General features: G+C 43.2%; 2 protein-coding genes across 6 annotated transcripts in view; one reads left to right on the top strand and one right to left on the bottom strand.

The window, feature by feature from the left end:
* The window catches only part of si:ch73-22o12.1 (nectin-2), a 70,134-nt gene extending 61,302 nt beyond the window's left edge, over window positions 1-8,832 (bottom strand). Inside the window, exon 1 of one of the 3 annotated variants that reach the window (XM_036944382.1) lies at window positions 8,683-8,832. Coding sequence is in view for 2 of the 3 variants with exons in the window: in XM_021557008.2 (XP_021412683.2) it covers window positions 7,823-7,907 (85 nt within the window). In the remaining variant the exon portion in view is untranslated. Of the gene's footprint in view, window positions 1-7,822; window positions 8,290-8,682 lie in introns of those variants that run through there. The other 2 variants (XM_021557008.2, XM_021557018.2) reach the window with 2 other exon arrangements.
* g6f-like-a (G6F-like-a protein) overlaps window positions 6,918-25,599 on the top strand; it is a 23,712-nt gene continuing 5,030 nt past the window's right edge. Inside the window, exons 1-8 of one of the 3 annotated variants that reach the window (XM_036933548.1) lie at window positions 6,918-7,723; window positions 13,951-14,289; window positions 14,508-14,771; window positions 15,036-15,071; window positions 15,489-15,661; window positions 15,879-16,041; window positions 16,799-16,860; window positions 17,154-17,346. In XM_036933548.1, the coding sequence (XP_036789443.1) occupies window positions 7,663-7,723; window positions 13,951-14,289; window positions 14,508-14,771; window positions 15,036-15,071; window positions 15,489-15,661; window positions 15,879-16,041; window positions 16,799-16,860; window positions 17,154-17,346 (1,291 nt within the window). In that variant the 5' untranslated portion in view covers window positions 6,918-7,662. 3 annotated transcript variants of the gene reach the window in all.

The following is a 25,599-nucleotide window of genomic DNA, read 5'->3' as shown; positions in this document are numbered from 1 at the left end:
GGTGGCTGCAATGAATCTCAATGGTGATCATTCAGATAGGCTCGTCTTTTGTAGAAATTCGAGCTGCAAAAGGTCATCATGAGGTTTGCTTTGGGTGGCAGTTGCATAACTACACTGTAATTGACAGAGGTGACATCTCAAATGGCACCTTATTCCCAAATATAGTGCACACTTGACTAGGACCCATAGGTCTCTGGTTAAAATGAGTACACTATATATGGAGCCACTTGGGATACACACAGAACAAGCCAAACAGAGCTGGTAAGGATGATAGCTGTGGGCATCAGTGTGTTGTGACTAATCAGAAATGCAGTCTGCCAACGGCCATCTTCCCTTTAATGTTTCTGAGATTCAGAAGAACATGGGGAAATAGAAGACAACACAGAGGGTAATATATGTTTCGTCTTGAACCATTTAAACATTACTGAATGTTCTGTTCCTGCTCCACTCTTATCTCTGATAAAAATGTCCCACACTAAATAAACTCCCACTCCACTGCCTAAATGTCTTCCCTGCCTGTAGCCCAGTAATACGGTGTGTCCTGTCTCCTGCTCTGAATAACTACTTCCCACCAATCTAAAAGCACTGGATTGGTGGGGGCATGGGGTAATGGGAGTTTACACCATATTTCTTATACCAGTCATTTCCAATCAGGGAAGGGAACACGTGCACACTTTGGGAAGAAGGAGCGATAACTGGGACATTAAATTCTTCACCATCAACAGCCCAGAGTAGAATGTGATCATGTGGTTGGGTCTTGGGAGTGTCACCGTAAACAAGGTTCTCCCCCAGCCCCGTCTCTGTCTGTCCAGACAGGCTGGTAAGTGTGATTTTGACATGACCTTCTCAAACTGAGCTGTACAGAGATGCAGAGAAAAAGGCAACTGGGGGTGTAGAAGTGAGAGGTTGTGACATCACGGATAACATACAACACACTATGAAAAAACAAAGATGTGAAAAAGAGAGAGAGAACGGGAGAGCAAAGGTGGTGGTAACTGTCAAACTGACTTGGACACACAGACCGAGAGCCGTCAGCGCGAGACCTACATCTGTTCAATAAAACATATGGAACCTGGTCGATACAGGATCAATAACACAAACCACGCTCTACATCTGGACACATTAAGGTGACTGCTAATGACAACGGAAACGCGTGTCTGTCCATGTGTGTAGCTTGGACAATGTCAAGGCCTCAAGTGCCATACACATCTGCTGAGTGTCAAGACAGAGGATTTTACAGATGGAGAAGGAGGAAGGTGAGAGGGAAAGACGAGAAGTGTGTGAGGAGAAAGATGTTAAGAAGAGAGAAAGGTTAGGGATAATTGGCCCAACTCCATCAGTGATAGCTGGGTGTCACTGTTAAAGTGTCAGAGGGATGATGCTAAATTACAAATGAGCAGATCCTGCCCCCCTATCCCTCTCCTCCAAATCCCCTTATCCCTGTGCCAAGTTGCCACTGTGAGGAATTTAAAAGTATGATGTCATCCCCCACTAACGCTGCCCCCTTCATTCCAACTGCACCCACCCCTCTAGGCCCTACTACCCCCCCCCCCCCCCAGCCCCCTTAACCAGCAGCAGAGTCCTAGTGCTTTGGTTGGTGGATGGGGTCCAGTGGTGTAAAGTACTTAAGTAGTACTTTAAAGTATTTTTTCTTAAGTTGTTTTTTGGGGTATCTGTACTTTATATTTTTGACTACTTTTACTTCCCTACATTCCTTAAGAAAATATTGTTATTTTTACTCCATACATTTTCCCTGACACCCAAAAGTATGTTACATTTTGAATGCTTAGCAGAGCAGGAAAATGGTCTAAATCACACACTTAGCAAGACAACATCCCTGATGATCCCTTCGGTCTCTGATCTGGCATAAATAAGGAATTTGAAATTATTTTTTACTTTAGATAGTTAAAACCAAATCCTTTTAGACTTATTCAAGTAGGATTTTACTGGGTGACTTTCACTTTTGTCATTTTCTGTTAAAAGGTATCTTTACTTTTACTCAAATATGACCCCCAATGACCTCAGCAGAGCTATGTTTTTGTAAACCCTTCCACTCCCATTCATCTTAGTGGCATTTGGCATTCCTTAAAAAGGGGGGAGGGGGTTCTAATTCTTCTCCCTTTGATTGGATGGTAGGCCTCCAATCTGGCAACACTGCCAGGCAAACACAAACACTCCCAGTGGGGATCTCTGTAAGATCTCATCGTGGGCAGGGACTGGGAGACGAGTCAGAATCGAGGGAAAGATGAACGGAGCAAAGTACTGAGAGATCCTTGATGAAAACCTGCTCCAGAGCGCTCAGGACCTCAGACTAGGGCAAAGGTTCACCTTCAACAGGACAACAACCCTAAGCACACAGCCAGGTGTGCAGGTGTGGCTTCAGGACAAGTCTCTGAATGTCCTTGAAAGGCCCAGCCAGAGCCCGGACTTGAACCTGATCTAACATCTCTGGAGAGACCCAAAAATAGCTATGCAGCTACTCTCCCCATCCAACCTGATAGAGCTTGAGAGGATCTGCAGAGAATAATGGGAGAAACTCTACAAATACAGGTGTGCCAAGCTTGTAATGTCGTACCCAAGAAGTCGAGGCTGTAATCGCTGCCAAAGGTGCTTCAACAAAGTACTGAGTAACGAGTCTGAATACTTATGTAAATGTGATATTTCTGTTTATTTTATACATTTGCAAAAATGTATAAAACCTGCTTTTGCTTTGTCATTATGGGGTATTGTGTGTAAACGATTTAATACAGTTTAGAATAAGGCTGTAACGTAACAAAATGTGGAAAAGGTCAATGGGTCTGAATACTTTCTGAAGGCACTCTATATGTAGGCTACTGAGCTGATGCTTTAAGCACTACAATTAAAAATTAAGACAAATTACTGCCTACTGCTCTTCGCAGATTCTGCCATTAGGCTCCTAAAGTTCCCGGTAATAGGCGACACCAGTGGTCGGCATCCTTTTCCATTTGTAGTGTCAAGTTTATCGTACCATTTCTACTGATCTGCGTGCCAGTTATGATTTCTATATAAACAGTTTCATGTCATTTATAATAAAGTCTACATATCTCAAAATCAATGTCAGGTAGAAAATATCCAGAAAAACAAATACCTTAAAAATTACTTTGAGAAGCTACACAGTGATGGTGAGTTAAGACAAACAGAAATATTAGCCTATCAGATCCCAAAATGGTGACATTTATAAGACTACATTTGCATGCAGGCCAGGGAGCCTAGGCCTACTTCTATGTACAATCAGGTGGGTGTCCTTACTCAAGATTGACAGGGAGCTCCACACAAGACACTGAATAAATTGATAACTCGTAAATGGAATGAAATAAACCAAAACTCTCAAGTGTAGCCTAGGTTGTACACTCTACAATGTGTCCACTCCTCCAATGACAAGACTGTAGTAGTAATTATAATACATTAACAGTAATTACCCTAACCAAACAAACATTGTAGATTAGAAATGATGGGAATTAACCCCGCAGCCTCCGCAATGGATTAGTCCACTGAGACAGCCGTGAATCAGACAGGTGTCTCGTGTGCCATACATTTAACATATTTGCCCCTGCTTGTCTGAAAAACCAAACTATCGTCCAGTCGACTAAATGGGGTCAGCCCTACACAGCATAGCCTCATATTACACGCCCTCATTTATCACTAGCTAGCGGTGTGCCGACAATTATTGCTCCTGCATCCCAATCCAATAGCAAAACGTACAATTCAGTGACAAGAACTGTTGCTGATCGCTCTCTCTCTCTCACACACTTGCACTCTCACTCGCTCGCACTCGCATGCAAACTCTCTAGAATTATCCATATTGTCTAATGATGTTTGTTAAATCAACAACAAGCTAGTCTGGCCTTCGATTTAAAGAAAATATGTTCACAGAGAAAATAACTCTCCACATGCATTGATTATAGACGCACACACAAATCAATAAGCTCTATGGCTTGACTTACTGTAGTAGGTCTTTTCATTCTATGTGGAATGTAGTTCATTGATGAACTGTTATAAACTGCCATAAAATGAGGATTGAATTAGAATTCCATGGAGGCAGCAGAGTCAGGGCCACAGGTGTTGGGCACCGTCCACACACACACACTTAGTATTACATTCACGACTCCATTGGGCTGTAAACTAAAAACACACATTTATGTCTGAATCAACTGAGGTTTACTGGTGATGAGGGCAACTATTGATCTACGCTAAACAGGCCCTGCAGTGAGTGAGAGAGTGAGAGAGAGTGAGAGAGAGTGAGAGAGAGTGAGAGAGTGAGAGAGACAGGGCCAGTGATGAATCGATACTAAAAGCAGTCAAAGCAAGGCTAATGAACACACACCTGACCTTCTCCCAATCCCCATGGCATTTGCAGCTCTATAGCAGAGGGGCGAGGACACCTCGTTAACATAACACCTGGAGCATACAGACATTCATTGACAAGTTCACACATTCAAAAAAAGGTTGCTTTTCCAATTTGAAATGAGACTAGTCTATTTCTGCAGCGTTGTTTTTGCTGTGCTTGTCTGGGAAGAAACATTGATTTAGATAAGAATGTTTCAATTATATTCTCCCATTCCTCTAAAAAAAACATTTCACATGATTTTATCCGTGGAATATCACATCTTTCTCCCCTCCTCCCCCTCTCAGAAACCCATAAACAGCGTGGCCTTGAGGACAGAGCGAGGGGGAGAGGAGGGAGTGTGTTTGAATAAACCAATAACTAACATCACTCACACAGGAACATGAACGACAAGAGAACAAGGGCCCCTGTATGTACTGGGTCTGGCAGGCGGGGGGAGGGAGGGAGGGAGGGAGCTCAAGTGATGGTGGGACAATCAGTTGTTCATTCAGTCCTATAAACCAACTGACCTACCAACCAATGGACTGACTCTGAAACACAATCCTCAGCCTGCACTGTCTCTGCATCATTCTAAAGAAGCCACCTGTTCCCAAATGGCCGAAGAGACCCATCAGGAGGATCTCAAGTGTCTTCACTGCTGGTCACTGCACAAAGTCAATTTGGCCTAATGTCACATTTCTCTCTTCTTCCAAAAGCATGTGACTGTAGCCTGCTCTCTCTCCTGACCCTGCCAGCCCACCAGTCGCTCTCACACGCACACCAACGCCGTTTACTCAGCCGTAAAGACGACGTAACCAGTCACAGCTGACCCCATAGCCCTATTTCAATATAAAACACCATGGCAACGGGGTTCAAGCCCTCCTGACCCACATAGGACCTGCACCTCGTTAGGGGGTATTACAGTGTGGTTTTTGGGCTCAAAGTGGAATCCCATCCATTCTCTACTACATGTCTTTTATTGATTGTTTTCATACTATAGAAGCCTACCTTAATTAAAAACAAATGTAACTCCCTGTTATTACACTGTAAGCTGGGTTATGAGACTATATTAAATTGAAATGGATGACAACTGAACTAAGCCTACCTTCCTCTACTAAGCTATTGAAACTCTGTATGGTCATATCCTTAAAAACAAGATTTTCTTGGCTTAGCAGAGAACAGAAAACATTTTACAACAACCATTCTCCCACAAAAAAACCCACACAAACAAGGCCTGAACATTGTCGTGTAAGAGGCTCTTTCTGTAAAATCAATAAAGTGAAGAGGGAGTTGTGTACACTTGAACTGGTTAAACCAGCATTTTCTCTGGTAAATATGAACCTTTTGTTTTGTTTGACAACGTTTTCCTTCCCCTTAATTGCACTAGATGTTCTGTAAATATGGATTTGGGCTGAAAAAGGTCCACACCATAAATAAATCAGAAAGTAAAATACATTTCTGGGCCGGATGATATTATTATTATTATTATTATTATTATTATTATTATTATTGTGTTATGAACAACAATGCTCCCGAGTGACGCAGAGGTCTAAGGCACCGCATCACTACAGACCCTGGGTCGATCCCGGGCTGTATCACAACCAGCCGTGATTGGGAGTCCCATAGTGCGGCGCACAAATGGACCAGCGTTGTACGGGTTAGGGCTTGGCCGGGGGAGGCCGCCATTGTAAATTAAGAATTTGTTCTTAAGTGACTTGCATAGTTAAATAAAGGTTAAATTTTAAAAAATCAAATTAAACCAACTACAGCAGGCAGTACAGTAGGCCTCGGCTAGGCCACTACCCTCTCTTTCTGTGGCACTAAAGTTTCCTTAGACAGTGTTGACTTTTTTGTCCGTGGGAAAATAAAAAATATAGAGGTCTGGATTAAATTGCCACTACAAATAAATGAATTTAGAGATTTACATTTGTTTGGGCTAACTTGCCTGATCACTCTGCAAGTATATCACCTGGGAACATGAAGAGCAGTGTGCGGTGTATTCCTTTTTATTAGCCATGTTCGCTCCCCACTGACACATATTTTTTTTAAGACTATTAAACTGAATGTCTAGAATGAGTATTATGATGCATTTACATGACACTACAACATTCTATGGCAGCCATGTTAGCCCAAAAATCCACTCAAACTCTAATTTAGCTTTTTTTCTTCCATTAGTCCACTGTTGATGCAGTCCCAAAATGTTTTGCATGTCAGGTGTAAAGTAGTGAAAATATTGGACTTTCAAGAAGCACAGTGTCGCCGGCCATATCATCATGCAGATGCAAAATACATCATATGATGCAAAACGCATCATCATGGTTTTGTGGCTGGTGACACTATGTCCAATATCCTGAAACCTGACTGCTGACATGAAAAACACTAAATGATAGTTTAAGTGGATTTTCCCTTTAACATGATATGGTAAATATTTAAACAATACTATGTAACTGAATGTCTTGAATTAGAACCATATTCAATATTCTCAGTTGGTCCAAGTAATTATAAACTGGGTGGTTTGAGCCCTGAATGCTGATTGGCTGAAAGCCGTGGTATGTGGTTGTATACCAAGGGTATGACAAACATGTATTTTTACTGCTCTAATTAGGTTGGTAACCAGTTTATAATAGCAATAAACCACCTTAGGGGTTTGTGGTGTAGGCTGCGTGCGATGGCGGTCTAGTTATCTTATAAGGGCTGTATCCAGGCACTCCGCGTTGCGTCGTGTGAAAACAGCCCTTAGCCGTGGTATATTGGCCATATACCACATCCCTCGGGTATTATATATGGATCTGGGAACAGGTGTTTATTTAAAATACACAGGCCACAAGGACTCTATCAAATGCGACTCTGCAGCCTCAATCATTTTATGGCGTTGGTGGCAACTAGGCTACACCCTGTTGCTGCACTGTTTACATTAAAAGCTATTTCAAACCCAATGTATGTGTTGTGAACTGGAACTAATCGAGGATGATGTGTCAGATAGAGGAAAGAAAAGGCGCAGGGGGACGTAAGGAATTGAAGGAGAAGCGTGGTCCTGGGGAAAGAGGATCAAGGACACGCAACAGCGCTAGGGTTGTATTTGGAAAAGAACAAGTGACAATGCACCTGCTGGCACCAGGAAGAAAAATATACTTTGATTGCCAACTGAACCACACCTTAGCAAAAACACCGCGTAGCCTACTTTACGCCGAAACTCATGTTACCGAGGGAGTGTCACGGTCAGAAAATAGTCTAGTCAAATTAGTTAGGGACAAGTAGACTGTTTATTCAATTTATTTCACAACCGTAAAAAGGAAAATGTTATCGTAAAAAAAAACATGTCAAGACCTAGTGTACACCTGAACGTTGATTGGATCGTAACTGAAACCTCCCCGGCAGGTAACGCAACCAAACGAACCATGCTAAAAGTAGAAGATAACAATTAGCTTAGGCTGCTGGTGAATGTCCATGGTGGTTTTTGAAATATGTTCTTCTTACCTTGAAAAGTCAGCAACGTGACCACGCTGAACAGTCCGATGATTTTTGTGAAGTCATGCCTATTCCGAGCGTCCTCTCTCGCCATGCTGTCTGTGCTGATTAAAATGAATTTTATATCGTTGGTAAAACAAAACCTATATCCGTGTCTTTTCCCGGTTTGAACTTAATCCTGAACTAATCACAAGTCAATAATTCAAACCGTTAGTTTTCAAACGTCCTTCACTGACTGCGCTTCTGTCGGAGCCCGTTAAAATGAATACAAAAATCCTATCCAATTGGTCCAAGCGATGCTGACAAGAAACTCACAAATGTATATTGCTCTGGTAGCTAAAAAGGTGGTTTGGATTGCGTGTGCTCTACCAACTATTTCCACACTGCGGAGAGATCTCTACTGGGTGACTGGTTGTGATGTCATAGACTATCCCTAGGCAACGTCACAGTTCCTTGAAATCAAACGATATGTGGCTGGAAGTTTGGAAACTCCCTGAAGTATGACAATCTTTAGGAATTATACTTTTTTAAAGATTGTGTTATCCAAAACGGAAACCTTGTTGATTTCCAGCACTGACTGGACAACACGGTTAATAGGGCGCACACCTACATTTGGCGAGCTGTCTGTCTTGCCTGTATTTTACAAAAAAAATAAACTAGGCATATTCGTCAATGTACCCTCTTCAGTTTTCTACTGTCTTTTGATTGGAAATTACATTTTTTAGATGGACGCTACAAACTTCAAGTTTTGATTTAGAACAAAAATAATCTATCCGTAATGTGTTGGCTAATTTATGGGAAAGTACACCTTCTCCAATATTTTACACTGATTAGGTCAATTGTAATACATGTACCATAGAATTACCTACTTCGAGGCACAGTAGCCCAGCAGTGGTGGGTAATGAGGCAAAGGGATGATTATAGCGCCCTCTGCTGTTTGGCTCTAACGTCCCACAATCATGACACAGTTTACTAAAAGTGTCGCAATAAAATAAACACTGGAACAAACGTTACAATCCAATAACCACTAACATTAGTGTCACAATCAACATATTTGACTCAGATGTCACAGTCAAATAACCACTGACGAAGACCAGAGATCACAATCAAATGACCACCCTCAGGTGTGATTCTAAAGACCTTGATTAGCTCAATCAGGTGTGTTAAAACAGGGCTGGAACTACAGCTTGCAGACCCAGATCAGATCTCTAGGTTGGGGTTAGTCACCCCTGCACCCACTAATCAAAAAACACAATTTTCTTATTGTCCACCAAAGCAACATAGGAAAGCCATATTATCCTGCAGCTTTAAGGCTAATCTGTACGTCCATGTGTTTTACAGGCGTGCAGAGGACACTTGTTCATTGTTATTACCTCCTTCTCATCCCATATTTCACTCTTTGCCCTTAACCTCTCATTTCCTCTCCTCTACTCTCCTCTCCTCTGTCAGTCCACAATTGTCACCTCTGAATTCTCACAATCTCTTTTCACTTTCTATACTCTGAGCCCTTCTCCTAGCCATGTAGGGACCTAACTCATTTTCCCTCTGGCCGATGTTATGTCTGGATTTGATCACTCTAACCTCTCCTCGTATTGTCCCTCACTTTCTTTGTCCCGCCCTTGTCTTTCACTCCTCTCTCTTTGTTTTCCTGTCACCCTGTCCTGGGGTTGCCTGTGGGTCTGTGACTAGGATAGTGGAGTTCATAGTTGTCTGGTATTAGCTCATTGGCAGCACTCATTAAACTGAGCCAGAGCTTAGAGTGATTATTTATCCATGAGGGAGGAGATCAGTACTACCATGCTCTCTCTCTCGCCTCTCTCTCAATTCAATTTAAGGGCTTTATTGGCATGGGAAACATATGTTAACATTGCCAAAGCAACTGAAGTAGATAACAAAAAATAAAAATGAACAGTAACATTACACTCACAGAAGTTACAAAATTAATTTATCTCTATCTATCTATCTATCTATCTCTCTCTCTCTCTCTCTCTCTCTCTCTCTCTCTCTCTCTCTCTCTCTCTCTCTCTCTCTCTCTCTCTCTCTCTCTCTCTCTCTCTCTCTCTCTCTCTCAATTCAATTCAATTCAATTCAATTCAAGGGCTTTATTGGCATGGGAAACATGTGTTAACATTGCCAAAGCCGTCAGTCTCTCTCTCTCTCTCTTTCTCTCAATTCAATTCAATTCAATTCAAGGGCTTTATTGGCATGGGAAACATGTGTTAACATTGCCAAAGCCAGTCTCTCTCTCTCTCTCTCTCTTTCTCTCAATTCAATTCAATTCAATTCAAGGGCTTTATTGGCATGGGAAACATGTGTTAACATTGCCAAAGCAAGTGAGGTAGATAATATATAAAGTGAATATATAAAGTGAAATAAACAATAACAATTAACAGTAAACATTACACATACAGAAGTTTCAAAAACAATAAAGACATTACAAATGTCATATTATATATATATATATACAGTGTTTTAACAATGTACAAATGGTTAAAGGACACAAGATAAAATGAATAAGCATAAATATGGGTTGTATTTACAATGGTGTTTGTTCTTCACTGGTTGCCCTTTTCTCGTGGCAATAGGTCACAAATCTTGCTGCTGTGATGGTATACTGTGGAATTTCACCCAGTAGATATGGGAATTTATCAAAATTGGATTTGTTTTCGAATTCTTTGTGGATCTGTGTAATCTGAGGGAAATATGTCTCTCTAATATGGTCATACACTGGGCAGGAGGTTAGGAAGTGCAGCTCAGTTTCCACCTCATTTTGTGGGCAGTGAGCACATAGCCTGTCTTCTCTTAAGAGCCATGTCTGCCTACGGCGGCCTTTCTCAATAGCAAGGCTATGCTCACTGAGTCTGTACATAGTCAAAGCTTTCCTTAATTTTGGGTCAGTCACAGTGGTCAGGTATTCTGCCGCTGTGTACTCTCTGTGTAGAGCCAAATAGCATTCTAGTTTGCTCTGTTTTTTTGTTAATTCTTTCCAATGTGTCAAGTAATTATCTTTTTGTTTTCTCATGATTTGGTTGGGTCTAATTGTGCTGCTGTCCTGGGGCTCTGTAGGGTGTGTTTGTGTTTGTGAACAGAGCCCCAGGACCAGCTTGCTTAGGGGACTCTTCTCCAGGTTCATCTCTCTGTAGGTGATGGCTTTCTTATGGAACGTTTGGGAATCGCTTCCTTTTAGGTGGTTATAGAATTTAGCGGCTCTTTTCTGGATTTTGATAATTAGTGGGTATCGGCCTAATTCTGCTCTGCATGCATTATTTGGTGTTCTACGTTGTACACGGAGGATATTTTTGCAGAATTCTGCGTGCAGAGTCTCAATTTGGTGTTTGTCCCATTTTGTGAAGTCTTGGTTGGTGAGCGGACCCCAGACCTCACAACCATAAAGGGCAATGGGCTCTATGACTGATTCAAATATTTTTAGCCAAATCCTAATTGGTATGTTGAAATTTATGTTCCTTTTGATGGCATAGAAGGCCCTTCTTGCCTTGTCTCTCAGATCGTTCACAGCTTTGTGGAAGTTACCTGTGGCGCTGATGTTTAGGCCAAGGTATGTATAGTTTTTTGTGTGCTCTAGGGCAACAGTGTCTAGATGGAATTTGTATTTGTGGTCCTGGTGACTGGACCTTTTTTAGAACACCATTATTTTGGTCTTACTGAGATTTACTGTCAGGGCCCAGGTTTGACAAAATCTGTACATAAGATCTAGGTGCTGCTGTAGGCCCTCCTTGGTTGGTGACAGAAGCTCTCTCTCTCTCACAGTATCTCTGGTTTCTATCACTCACCCTGTCACTACTTCTCTTTCTGTTGCTACTTTCTATTTTTTCCTGTATTTTCCAATTTCTCATACTGTCATACATCTTTCTCTTTTCCTCATTTATCTCCCCCTCTTTCTCTCCATTGTCCAGTCTTTCTCTTTCTCCCACACCCTTCCCCTCTTCCCTCTCTCCCATGCCTCTCTCTCTTTCCTTCTCTCCCCTCTCTCCCCTTCAGCTCAGTGGTAATTAAGAGTGTATCTGGTAATGGAGTAATGGAGCTCAGAGGAGCTGATAGCACCGTTAGCTTAATTAAACACATTTTTGGGATGTAAAGACATTTAGCCCAGGGGTTCCACTGCTCCCACTATAACCCAAACTCTTTATCTCTCTAACTTCCTCGTTACCTCTCTCTGTCTTTCTCCCTCACGTTCATTCTGTCCATCTCTTCCTCTCTGTCTCTCCCCCTTTATGGATCTTTTTCCCTTTCTCACTGTCACATATACTGTACGTGTTTGTTCCTTTTGTCGTTCTCCAACCCCAGGTTTGAGGTCATCATATGGATTTTATCCCAATTCAAGTTCTTCCCTCTCTGTTCAAGAACATAAACAGTACAGTGACTGAGCTGCAGCATGAGTTTACATCATCATGTGTGTGTGTGTGTGTGTGTGTGTTGCCTGTGTGCGTGTTTGTGTTTCTGTGCTAGCCTTTTCCCCCTGTGCCAGTCCTATAAGTGTTTATCAGTCACCAACAGACTACCAGTCAGTGGACACAGTGACACTCTCTTCCTGAACACTATCAAGGTTTTGGATGGGTCGTATCCTGTTCAAAGCAAAGGCACAAGTTTGGCCCCAAATTGCACCATATCCCCTATATAGTGCACTACTTTTGACCAGTCATATTGGCCCTGGTCAAAAGTAGTGCATTAAATAGGGTATAGGATGCCATTTGGAACGCACCCACATTCCCTGTTAATGACAATTATAGAATACAGAAATGTTACTAGTAAACTGGAGATGAGAAGGGTGTTGTTGTTTGTGGTGGTGGGTGCTAGTGGAGAGTGTGTGTGGGTCTGTGTGTGAGTTGACTTTACACCTGCTTGGCTGCCTCCGCTTGGACCATGGAGTTTAGATGGCTCCTCTTTGTTCTTATTTCTTCTTCAGCGATGCTCATCACTCAATCTGACACGACCACTAAAGGTATGGTGAAATTTGAACCATTGATAGATGACATCGCACAAATTTCCTTCACTTGCAAGTATTCTCTGTTATGACTGGGTTACTCACTCGTTTTGAAGCTGAAAACGAATGTGAGATTCTTCTGGCGGTGTTCAGTGGATTTTTTATCAGAAAGTATGTGAGATTCTTCTGGCGGTGTTCAGTGGATTTTTTTATCAGAAAGTATGTGAGATTCTTCTGGCGGTGTTCAGTGGATTTTTTTATCAGAAAGTATGTGAGATTCTTCTGGCGGTGTTCAGTGGATTTTTTATCAGAAAGTATGTGAGATTCTTCTGGCGGTGTTCAGTGGATTTTTTATCAGAAAGTATGTGGAAAACATAACATTCAAAATAATCAAGGTAGTATTTTATAGCCTTTTTTTATAGCCTCAGAGCCTGGTTCCTCTCTAGGTTTCTTCCTAGGTTTTGGCCTTTCTAGGGAGTTTTTCCTAGCCACCGTGCTTCTACACCTGCATTGCTTGCTGTTTGGGGTTTTAGGCTGGGTTTCTGTACAGCACTTTGAGATATCAGCTGATGTAAGAAGGGCTTTATAAATACATTTGATATTTTATGAACAAGGTAGTATTTCAGTAGAGGTTTACAAATATTCCTGTCGTTTGAAGGTCAAACCAGGGATACACATCTCTAATCCGTCCAGTCTGGCTGGCTCTCAACACTCCTTGGCGTTTAATTGGTCCATTAATGCCATTGATTGGGCTTAAAGAGCCCACAACACACTGGCTCTTCCTGATCTAAATCAGTTACTGATTAGAAAGGAAGGATAAAAACCTGGGGATGCGTTCCAACTGGCACTCTATTACCTATATAGTGCACTACTTTGTACCAGGGCTCAAAGAAATAGGGTGCCATTTGAGAGTCCTCTAGAAGCAGAGCTGAGCATCTCTGGGTTAAGTCTGAGTGTTGATTGTGGCTCCAGAACTAGTCACCTCTTATCTCCTCAGGTCGATTCTATCAGTAGTGAGGCCAGAGCCTGATCCAACTGCAACCCCATTCTACGAGCACCTTTAGTTTTTACAGACCACATACAGCTGGATAGGTGTGAGCAGCCATGGCAGAAGTTCCCCTGTAAGCCCATTGGAAGGTTAGACCTATCACTATTTCACTCACTTGTTTTTTTGTGTGTTTTTTGTCATCATCAGACCCTGACTGGAGTGATATCGTTGTGACAATGGTTGGCAGGGAAGTTACCTTACCCTGTGTTGATTGGCCTCTCACGGGTTCTGTGAGCATTAATTGGAAGATGAAGTCTCCTAGCGTGGACCACTGGAAACTGGTCCTCTCGGCCAATGAGAGGCAGCAGTTCTCGGGGGCAGCCTCAAAGGCTTCCATGCGATTGGTTGACTCAAACTTTCAGGAAACTGGGGACTTCTCTCTGCTGTTCATCCCCAAAATGGAGGATAAGGGTCGCTACTCCTGTCTGATTATACAGCAACAGAAGAAACTGAGAGAGAAGATCATACTATTAGCCGTCCTCACAGGTATAGAACTCTGGTCCTGCACACAAAACTACCGTTACAGTATGTCCATATACATGTAATATACAGTTGTGATGGTATTGATACAAATATTATGTATAAATAATTCCCCATGCCCACTTTATTTGACACAATCAGGTCAGACTGTAGTAGCAATATCCCACATGTTTTTTATCTCTTCTATCGTTTCTCCTATTTCCTACCTCCTACATCGGTCCCAGTCTCTATCTTTCCTTCAGCCACTCTCCCTCAGCACAGCACACTGCGTCTGATGGCAGAAGTGTCCCCCGCCTCCGCCGTTTCCGAGGTAACCTGGCTGTCCCCTGGTGGGAAGCCCCTACGATTGGCAAGGAGGTCAGGGGGGGGTGTTGCCAAGCTGCCCCAGATACGCCTCACTGACCAGGGGGTATACATCTGCCAGGTGTACCCAAGGGGTAACAGCAGCTCCCCTATGTTCCCCTTCACTGTGGACCTCCGCGTGGATGGTGAGATATGACGGGGGGGGAGCCATAATTGGAATCTGGGATGAATCTCAATACTCCAAACAAAGCATTGTATCTAGATCGGCCTTGTATTGGCATCGTTATATAATTGACTAGTGTTTATATGTGCTCCCACTATATCCACTGCTCCCACACTAACCCAAATGTTTTATTTCTGTCCCTTTCTCTCTCACGCCCTTGTTCCCTCTCTGTCGTTCTTCCTCTCTCTCCCTCTCACCCTCTCTCTCTCTCTCTCCCTCTTTCTAGGTATGAATGTGGCCTCGTTCACCAATATAAGCCATAGTGAGTGTCGTCACCATGTACAGTAGACTCTAGTCTAGCTAAAACACAGAGTCAGCAGCCTTTGGATCAAGCAGCACAATACAAACTGACCTTACTGAGGGACCAGCTATCTCTCAGAAACATAACGACATAATCCTATTGCTGCTTTGCACCTCTCTCTATCTCTCTTTCTTTTCCTCTGTCTGTTCTGTTCCTCTCTCCACTGCCACTTCTGTCACTCATCCTCCTCTCTATATCTCTCAACCCCACCATCTTCCCTACATATTTCTCTCACTGTTCCCCCACCACTCTCTCACTCTCTTCTTATCTCTCACATTCTCTCTCTCACTTACATACATCTCCTTCTCTTCCTCTCCCCATTCCCCCCATTCTCTCTCTCTCTCTCCCTCCCCCTCCATCTCCTCTCCCCCTCCCTAGGTGCTCAGATCTCTATGGCCAGTCTCACCCAGACCCCTCTCACCCTCGCCTGCCCTCCGATGCAGGGCGACTATGTCCTGCTCTATTGGAAGCCCCCAGACAGCAGAAACATCAACACCACACCCCTGGTCTACGGGTACGACCGCTGGAGGGACCGCACAGAGCAGAGCAAGGTACACTCAGAAGAGGATGTGTGTGTATATGTTCATGCTTACGTGCGTATGAACTGAGTTCCTCTACAGGTTTCTTCCTTCAAGGGGATTTTCCTAGCCTGTTTCTGCCTGCTCCACAGGGTCCAGGCCAGATTACTGTAAAAGCACTTTATGACAACTGCTGATGTAAAAAGAGCCTTTATAAATTAATGTGATTGAATGAATTTGATTGATCTAGACTCATGCCCAGCTGAGCCTGGACGGGCCATTGTCTACCCCAAAAGACGGTTTCTTCTCCTTCCTGCTGAGCCCGGGGCTGAATGACGGAGGCCTCTACATGTGTGAGGTCTTCCTCAATGACAACGTGTTCAGCCAGTGGACCCTACTTAGCATCCTCCAAGGTACAGAGGGGAAGAGGGAGGAGTGAAGAGAGAAGAGTTATGTATTTATGTCTGATATAGAGATATTGGTATGAATAAAAACAAAGACTAAAAATACTGTCCAACTCCCACACACGCAGAAACACACACACATACTCACACACCCGTCTGTCCATTTTTGTAGTCTCGGAACGCTTTAATAATCACTGTCCTTCTGGCAGCCATTACTTCTGCTCAGACATGACCAAGCGATCTGTCACTGTCACCTTGCTCCACACATCTGTCACACACACATACACACACACACATACAGCCCCACGGACCCATATATTTTTAACCTGCCTCATTATGGGTGTAATTATGTATGATTATACCAGCCGCTCTCCCACCAGGGCTGTGGGAGGCACACATTAAACACTGTAATCACTGACAGAGACGTGTGTGTCTGTAGGGCTTGATTACACCCAGATTGATCCTCATTGGGGTTCGATGAGACATGGGGCATCAGTCACCATCATGCGACACATTAGAAGCAATTCTGTGTAATGAATATATATTATTTTGGACCATCTCTGATTCGCTCATTGTCCCCCCCCCCCCCCCCCCCCCCCCCCCCCCCCTCCCAACACCTTCTATCTCTCCTTGCCCCCCTTCTCTTTTTGTCCCCTGACTACCCCTTTTTGGTACTTCCTTCACTCTCTCCTTATCCCTACCTCACATTGTCTTTCTCTTTCCTACTCCCTTGCCTTCCACTCTCTCCTCCCTCCCTCCATCCCAGTGAAAGCCAGACATTCTCCATCAGCCCTGGTCCTGACGTGTCAGTATACAGAGCGCTCCCAGGTAGGTAACCATCCCCTGACTGGCAACATTCATCCCTCATCTCTTCACTGTCATAGTTAGCTGATGTGTGGTGAGCTTTCAGGCACAAAATGGCTCCTTAAGCACCTGGGCTGAGTTCATTAGGCACAAAACAGAACACTGACTAAAACAGGGAAGGACAACCTGGACTTTTCCAATTAGAAACACTTTTTTTTCTGCTGTAAGTTTTCTATTGCGTAGTCCCCTAATGAACACGGCCCTGGTGGATAAAGAACACACTGTATAAACCCAATCCATCATCCTCCATCCACCAGGTGAAGCGGGTGGTGTGGAGCCACCAGAACCAGAGTCGCACACTGAAGTGGAGCTCCTCTGGCCCGGGTCACCTCAGCACCGAGGTCCCCCTGTCCCCCACCCAGGACACGGCTGGGAACTACACCTGCACCATGCTACTGCGGAACGGACAGGCGGTCAAGGCTGTTTACACCGTCAAACTGCCACCGAAAGGTGGAGAGAACCAAACGGTCCAACTTGGGTCTTTAGATATAGATCTAAGATCAGCTTACCCTCTCCTAATGCTAACCATAATCAGTAATGCTAAAAATGCTCAACTTTTCTCAGGTCAGTGTCAACTACTTGTACCTATCAGAACCAACAGTAGATATATAGGCCTACATGTTTGTCCAAATAGGTCCCTTTACAATGCTTCCTTTCCTTCCTGCTATCATCTTATTCTTTCTTCCTCGCACCTACCCAGTCAGTTCCAGGGGCGGTCTGGGCCGATGTGTTAGAAATGTCAGGGCCGATTTCTGGTTCCAGTCCGCCCCTGGTCAGTTCCCATCAGTGATTCTCATCAGTGATTAACAAAAGGGGAAAGTATATTTAAACCACTCAGATGGAACCAGGAAGTTATGTAACTCATCTGTTTGTGTGTTGCCATTTGAGATCTTTAAATATACTTTGGTCTTTAACACTACTATAGCCAACACCACTATAATCATTATGACCATATAGGCACTCATCCAAGTCCATGTTTACTGAACATGAACCTCCTCTATCAGTGGTCCCCAACAGCACACACGGACAAACACACCTGATTCAACTCTTTGAGGGCCTTATTAGTTGCCAGGTTGAATCAGGTGTGCTTGTCTGGGGCTACAAATAAAAATGTGTACTGTTGGGGGTACTAGAGGACCGGAGGTGGGAAACACTGCTCTAGATCAGTGATTCCCAACCTTTTACGGTTACTGTACCACCAACTGAATTCTGCTCTGCCCGGAGTACCCCCTCATGTGCATTTTACCAGAAAGCCTATGGTCTTAAAAGTCTTCTCAAGTACCCCCTGTTGATAGACCAAGTACCCCCAGGGGTCCTAGTACCCCTGGTTGGGAACCACTGCTCTAAATTCTAAACACACAAGACATCCCTTCCCAACAGAGAGAAGTGAACAGCAGGCTAGCTCAGCTGCTAATCCGTTAGCTATGTAAACACACCTGCCTGTGTTTATCCCTCTCTCCCGTCGCTCCAGTCCTTCAGTGCTGGATGTGTGCCCACTCCATCCTCATCTCGTTATCTCCAGAGCCCTGTTGTGAGCTAACCAATCAGCCCAGAAATGGAATAGGTAGGATGAATTCTAAATTCCAATTCTAAATTCCACATAAACTTGAAATGTTCCACGATATGGTCGTGAGAATATCAAGAATTGTACACATATAGAAGACAGAGAAAGATACTGAATTCTGGGTGAGGATGTGCCAAGTATTGACTGAAGAAAACTTCCACATGACACCCAATATGGTCCCTTGTCGGATTCAGCCACACACCACAGAGCATTGCTTTGAATGGGAGTCTAATTGTCTGCTTCACCTATTCTATTCTACTCCATTCTATCCTATTCTACATCCTTAACCCATAGGTCTGTTGCTTATCACAGCCAGACAGGTTTACCTGAAGTTGCTCTACAACCACTATAAAACGCTTCACAGAGCACTGACCTTGTAGCCCCGCCTGCCTGCCTGCCTGCCTGCCTGCCTGCCTGCCGGCCGGTGTGCGTGCCTGGCTGAGTGACAGACTGTTTCTGCATTCAGCAGTGCTACACTGTTGCCTTGGCAAGATGAGGATAAGTTAGCTAGAGCAGAAATAGACTAGAACCATGGCCACTAACCATGTATTTCTGTCTGCTACACTATATGCCTGTGTCCTAAATGTCACACTACTGTTCCTAGTCCAAATTAGTGCACTATATAGGGAATAAGGCCTCTCTGTCTGACTTAGAGTGTTTTGGTTTACAACAGATCTCAAAGGGAAAATACAACCCCCAACACACTGATCGGAATTTTTCAAACCATTCCTGTCTTTATCTCGCCCTCTCTCTCCATATCTCCCTCCATCTCTCCCTCTATTCCTCTCTCTCTCTCTCCATTTCTCCCTCCATCTCTCCCTCTATTCCTCTCTCTCTCTCTCTCTCTCTCTCTCTCTCTCTCTCTCTCTCTATTCCTCTCTCTCTCTCTCTCTCTCTCTATTCCCCTCGCTCTCTCTCTCTCTCTCTCCCTCTCTCTCTCTCTATATATTCCTCTCTCTCTATTCCTCTCTCTCTCTCTCTCTCTCTCTCTCTCTCTCTCTCTCTCTTCCTCTCTCTCTATTTATATTCCTCTCTCTCCATTCCTCTCTCTCTCTCTCTCTCTCTATTCCTCTCTCTCTATTCCTCTCTCTCTCTCTCTCTCTCTCTATTCCCCTTTCTCTCTCTCTCTATTCCCCTCTCTCTCTGTCTCTCTCTCTCTCTCGATTCCCCCCTCTCTCTCTCTCTCTCTCTCTCTCTCTATTCCTCTCTCTCCCTCTCTCTCTCTATATATTCCTCTCTCTCCATTCCTCTCTCTCTCTCTCTCTCTCTCTCTCTCTCTATTCCTCTTTCTCCATTCCTCTCTCTCTCTCTCTATTCCTCTTTCTCCATTCCTCTCTCTCTCTCTCTCTCTCTCTCTCTCTCTCTCTCTCTATTCCTCTCTCTCTATTCCTCTCTCTATTCCTCTTTCTCCATTCCTCTCTCTCTCTCTCTCTCTCTATTCCTCTTTCTCCATTCCTCTCTCTCTCTCTCTCTATTCCTCTTTCTCCATTCCTCTCTCTCTCTCTCTCTCTATTCCCCTTTCTCTCTCTCTCTATTCCCCTCTCTCTCTGTCTCTCTCTCTCTCTCGATTCCCCCCTCTCTCTCTCTCTCTCTCTCTCTCTTCCTCTCTCTCTATCTATATTCCTCTCTCTCCATTCCTCTCTCTCTCTCTCTCTCTATTCCTCTCTCTCTATTCCTCTCTCTCCCTCTCTCTCTCTATATATTCCTCTCTCTCCATTCCTCTCGCTCTCTCTCTCTCTCTCTCTCTCTCTCTCTCTATTCCTCTTTCTCCATTCCTCTCTCTCTCTCTCTATTCCTCTTTCTCCATTCCTCTCTCTCTCTCTCTCTCTCTCTCTCTATTCCTCTCTCTCTATTCCTCTCTCTATTCCTCTTTCTCCATTCCTCTCTCTCTCTCTCTCTATTCCTCTTTCTCCATTCCTCTCTCTCTCTCTCTCTCTCTCTCTCTCTCTATTCCTCTTTCTCCATTCCTCTCTCTCTCTCTCTCTCTCTCTCTCTATTCCTCTTTCTCCATTCCTCTCTCTCTCTCTCTATTCCTCTCTCTCTATTCCTCTCTCTATTCCTCTTTCTCCATTCCTCTCTCTCTCTCTCTATTGCTCTCTCTCTATTCCTCTCTCTCTCTCTCTATTCCTCTCTCTCTCTCTCTATCTATATTCCTCTCTCTCCATTCCTCTCTCTATTTCTCTCTCTCTCTCTCTCTCTCTCTCTCTCTCTCTCTCTCTCTTCCTCTCTCTCTCCATAGTAAGATAGTAATGTAAGCGTCTGCTTTATTGACCCGCCTGGGTTCAAATAGTCTTTGTTTCCCTGTCTCTCTGTGTCTGTATGTGTCTGTTTCGCTCTCTTTCTCTCTTTCTCTCTCTCCCTCTCTTCACACCCCCACACTTCTTCAGATGATAAGTGTAAATGGTGAGGGAGGACATCAGGACAGCTCTCTGGAATGTATTCACATTCATTGTATCTGAGGAAGCACACACAGCCACAGACGGATCTGACAGTTGAATGAATCTCCTTATGAAGATGAGCTCACTACCAATACCCCATACATCACTGATACAGAGGAGCCATGATGATGACACACAACAAAGCAATGCTTTAACAAGAGTAATTGATATGCAAAGGGAAGTGTTGCATTTAGAATGAGCTGTTTGTGAGGGCTGATTGAACGTTGTATTGTGGTCTTGTTGTCCCATTTACTCTCTTATTGGGATGTGGGAGAGAAGAGAGGAAAAGGGAGGCAGGGAAGGGAGAGAGCGAGATGGGAGGCAGGGAAGGGAGAGAGCGAGATGGGAGGCAGGGAAGGGAGAGAGCAAGATGGGAGGCAGGGAAGGGAGAGAGCGAGATGGGAGACAGGGAAGGGAGAGAGCGAGATGGGAGACAGGGAAGGGAGAGAGCGAGATGGGAGACAGGGAAGGGAGAGAGCGAGATGGGAGACAGGGAAGGGAGAGAGCGAGATGGGAGGCAGGGAAGGGAGAGAGCGAGATGGGAGACAGGGAAGGGAGAGAGCGAGATGGGAGGCAGGGAAGGGAGAGAGCGAGATGGGAGGCAGGGAAGGGAGAGAGAAGAGAAGGGAGGAAAGAATAGAGGAACAGAGCAAAGAGGGAAAGATGGATGATAGACCCACATTAAAACATAATATAGTATACTATGGTATAAATACTGTACTATTACTATATTTATATACTGTAGTATTCACTGTAGTGTTTTTGCAGCTTTTCTTGTAGTATTCACTGTAGTGTTTTTTCAGACATGACTAGTATTTACAGTTTACTCTAGTATAAATACTGTAGTATTACTATATTTCAAAAACTATAGTATATACTAAAGTAATTACTGTAGTGTTTTTGCAGCTTTTCTTGTAGTATTCACTGCAGTGTTTTTTCAGACATGATTAGTATTTACAGTTTACTCTAGTATAAATACTGTAGTATTACTATATTTCAAAAACTATAGTATATACTAAAGTAATTACTGTAGTGTTTTTGCAGACATTACTGTAGTATTTACTAAGTGTTTTTGTTTTATTATCTTTGATTGTGATATGAATTGATAATTCAACGCTTCTGCTCTTTTCCATAACCTTTAGGGAACACAATATATAGTCTATACTTGGCATGTAGGTTTCTCACTCATGGGTGGCAGAAATTGGGACATAGGGGATGGGAATGGGTGGGGTATATGCAAATTGAATACTGTAGTATTACTATAGTAAAAAAAACGGTAGTGTTTTTGTGGATAAAATTGTAGGATTCTACACAGTATTATATAGTAAGTACTACACATGATCGAGGGATACTACAGTGTGTAGTATATTATTTGACAGTATGCTACAGTTTACTTCAGAATTTTATACTAAGCACTACATGATTGAGTGGATACTACAGTGTGTCGTATAATATTCCATAGTATACTCCAAAATTCTATAGTAAGCACTACAGCGTGTAGTACAGTATTCTACAGTATACTACAATATTATAGTGTAAGAAATACACGATCGAGGGATACTACAGTGTGTAGTATAGTATTATATAGTATACTACACAGTTCTATAGTAGGTACTACACATGATCAAAAGATACTACAGTGTGGAGTACAGTATACTGCAATATTCTATAGTAAGAAGACACTGTCGAGGGATACTGCAGTGTGTAGTATAGTATTCTACAGTATACTACAATATTATAATGTAAGAAATACACACTCAAGGGATACAACAGTGTGTAGTATAGTATTATACAGTACACTACAAAATTCTATAGTAAGAAGTACACGATAGAGGGATACTACAGTGTGGAGTATAGTATTCTACAGGGTATTACAGTTTACTACAGCATTCTATAATAAGGACTATAGTATTTTATAGTAAACTGTAGTAGTTTGTCATGTGGGGAAGTGTGTAGGGAAAGGAAATTAGAGGAGAGCAGAGAGGAAGGAAGGGAGGGAAGGTGCACCCAGGCCATTGAGGAGTGATGGTATTTACCCCTCACTTCGCTGCACCCAATTACCATAATTCATGCAGTGTTAAAGAAGCTGGCACTGAGAACAGAGCAGGTCAACCTGGCCCAGGGGTCAACTCCCTGCCACCACACTATTCCATTAATGACCACAACACACACACACACACACACACACACATACACACACACCAACACCACCCCCACCAATCATTTACACCTCACACAGCACTTCATGATTGATTCGTTTGGAGCACCATGTTTAAGTCGTGACAGCAGGGCAAGGTGAAGAAGGCCTGTAGAGGAAACTTCTATGAAACAAACTTCTGGATGTTTTTTGGAATTTGTAACTTGATGAGGTAGTACAAATAAAACATGGGTGCCATCAAATTGAGTTGTTTTTATCCAGAAAGACTTCAACCTCACAATAGAATCATCATAAATTAGCAATATATAATTAACAGTAGCATGTTAGTAATGGTCACATCGCTGGTATACAAATTAAGAGATACAGTGCCTTGCGAAAGTATTCGGCCCCCTTGAACTTTGCGACCTTTTGCCACATTTCAGGCTTCAAACATAAAGATATAAAACTGTATTTTTTTGTGAAGAATCAACAACAAGTGGGACACAATCATGAAGTGGAACGACATTTATTGGATATTTCAAACTTTTTTAACAAATCAAAAACTGAAAAATTGGGCGTGCAAAATTATTCAGCCCCCTTAAGTTAATACTTTGTAGCGCCACCTTTTGCTGCGATTACAGCTGTAAGTCGCTTGGGGTATGTCTCTATCAGTTTTGCACATCGAGAGACTGACATTTTTTCCCATTCCTCCTTGCAAAACAGCTCGAGCTCAGTGAGGTTGGATGGAGAGCATTTGTGAACAGCAGTTTTCAGTTCTTTCCACAGATTCTCGATTGGATTCAGGTCTGGACTTTGACTTGGCCATTCTAACACCTGGATATGTTTATTTTTGAACCATTCCATTGTAGATTTTGCTTTATGTTTTGGATCATTGTCTTGTTGGAAGACAAATCTCCGTCCCAGTCTCAGGTCTTTTGCAGACTCCATCAGGTTTTCTTCCAGAATGGTCCTGTATTTGGCTCCATCCATCTTCCCATCAATTTTAACCATCTTCCCTGTCCCTGCTGAAGAAAAGCAGGCCCAAACCATGATGCTGCCACCACCATGTTTGACAGTGGGGATGCTGTGTTGCTTTTACGCCAAACATAACGTTTTGCATTGTTGCCAAAAAGTTCAATTTTGGTTTCATCTGACCAGAGCACCTTCTTCCACATGTTTGGTGTGTCTCCCAGGTGGCTTGTGGCAAACTTTAAACAACACTTTTTATGGATATCTTTAAGAAATGGCTTTCTTCTTGCCACTCTTCCATAAAGGCCAGATTTGTGCAATATACGACTGATTGTTGTCCTATGGACAGAGTCTCCCACCTCAGCTGTAGATCTCTGCAGTTCATCCAGAGTGATCATGGGCCTCTTGGCTGCATCTCTGATCAGTCTTCTCCTTGTATGAGCTGAAAGTTTAGAGGGACGGCCAGGTCTTGGTAGATTTGCAGTGGTCTGATACTCCTTCCATTTCAATATTATCGCTTGCACAGTGCTCCTTGGGATGTTTAAAGCTTGGGAAAGCTTTTTGTATCCAAATCCGGCTTTAAACTGTGTATATATACAGTGCCTTGCGAAAGTATTCGGCCCCCTTGAACTTTGCGACCTTTTGCCACATTTCAGGCTTCAAACATAAAGATATAAAACTGTATTTTTTTGTCAAGAATCAACAACAAGTGGGACACAATCATGAAGTGGAACGACATTTATTGGATATTTCAAACTTTTTTAACAAATCAAAAACTGAAAAATTGGGCGTGCAAAATTATTCAGCCCCTTTACTTTCAGTGCAGCAAACTCTCTCCAGAAGTTCAGTGAGGATCTCTGAATGATCCAATGTTGACCTAAATGACTAATGATGATAAATACAATCCACCTGTGTGCAATCAAGTCTCCGTATAAATGCACCTGCACTGTGATAGTCTCAGAGGTCCGTTAAAAGCGCAGAGAGCATAATGAAGAACAAGGAACACACCAGGCAGGTTCGAGATACTGTTGTGAAGAAGTTTAAAGCCGGATTTGGATACAAAAAGATTTCCCAAGCTTTAAACATCCAAAGGAGCACTGTTCAAGTGATAATATTGAAATGGAAGGAGTATCAGACCACTGCAAATCTACCAAGACCTGGCCGTCCCTCTAAACTTTCAGCTCATACAAGGAGAAGACTGATCAGAGATGCAGCCAAGAGGCCCATGATCACTCTGGATGAACTGCAGAGATCTACAGCTGAGGTGGGAGACTCTGTCCATAGGACAACAATCAGTCGTATATTGCACAAATCTGGCCTTTATGGAAGAGTGGCAAGAAGAAAGCCATTTCTTAAAGATATCCATAAAAAGTGTTGTTTAAAGTTTGCCACAAGCCACCTGGGAGACACACCAAACATGTGGAAGAAGGTGCTCTGGTCAGATGAAACCAAAATTGAACTTTTTGGCAACAATGTAAGACGTTATTTTTGGCGTAAAAGCAACACAGCTCATCACCTTGAACACACCATCCCCACTGTCAAACATGGTGGTGGCAGCATCATGGTTTGGGCCTGCTTTTCTTCAGCAGGGACAG

The sequence above is a fragment of the Oncorhynchus mykiss genome, chromosome 2, assembly GCF_013265735.2.
Source record: "Oncorhynchus mykiss isolate Arlee chromosome 2, USDA_OmykA_1.1, whole genome shotgun sequence".
In the NCBI taxonomy this organism is placed as follows: Eukaryota; Metazoa; Chordata; class Actinopteri; order Salmoniformes; family Salmonidae; genus Oncorhynchus; species Oncorhynchus mykiss.
This window is presented reverse-complemented; position numbering and strand designations above follow the sequence as displayed.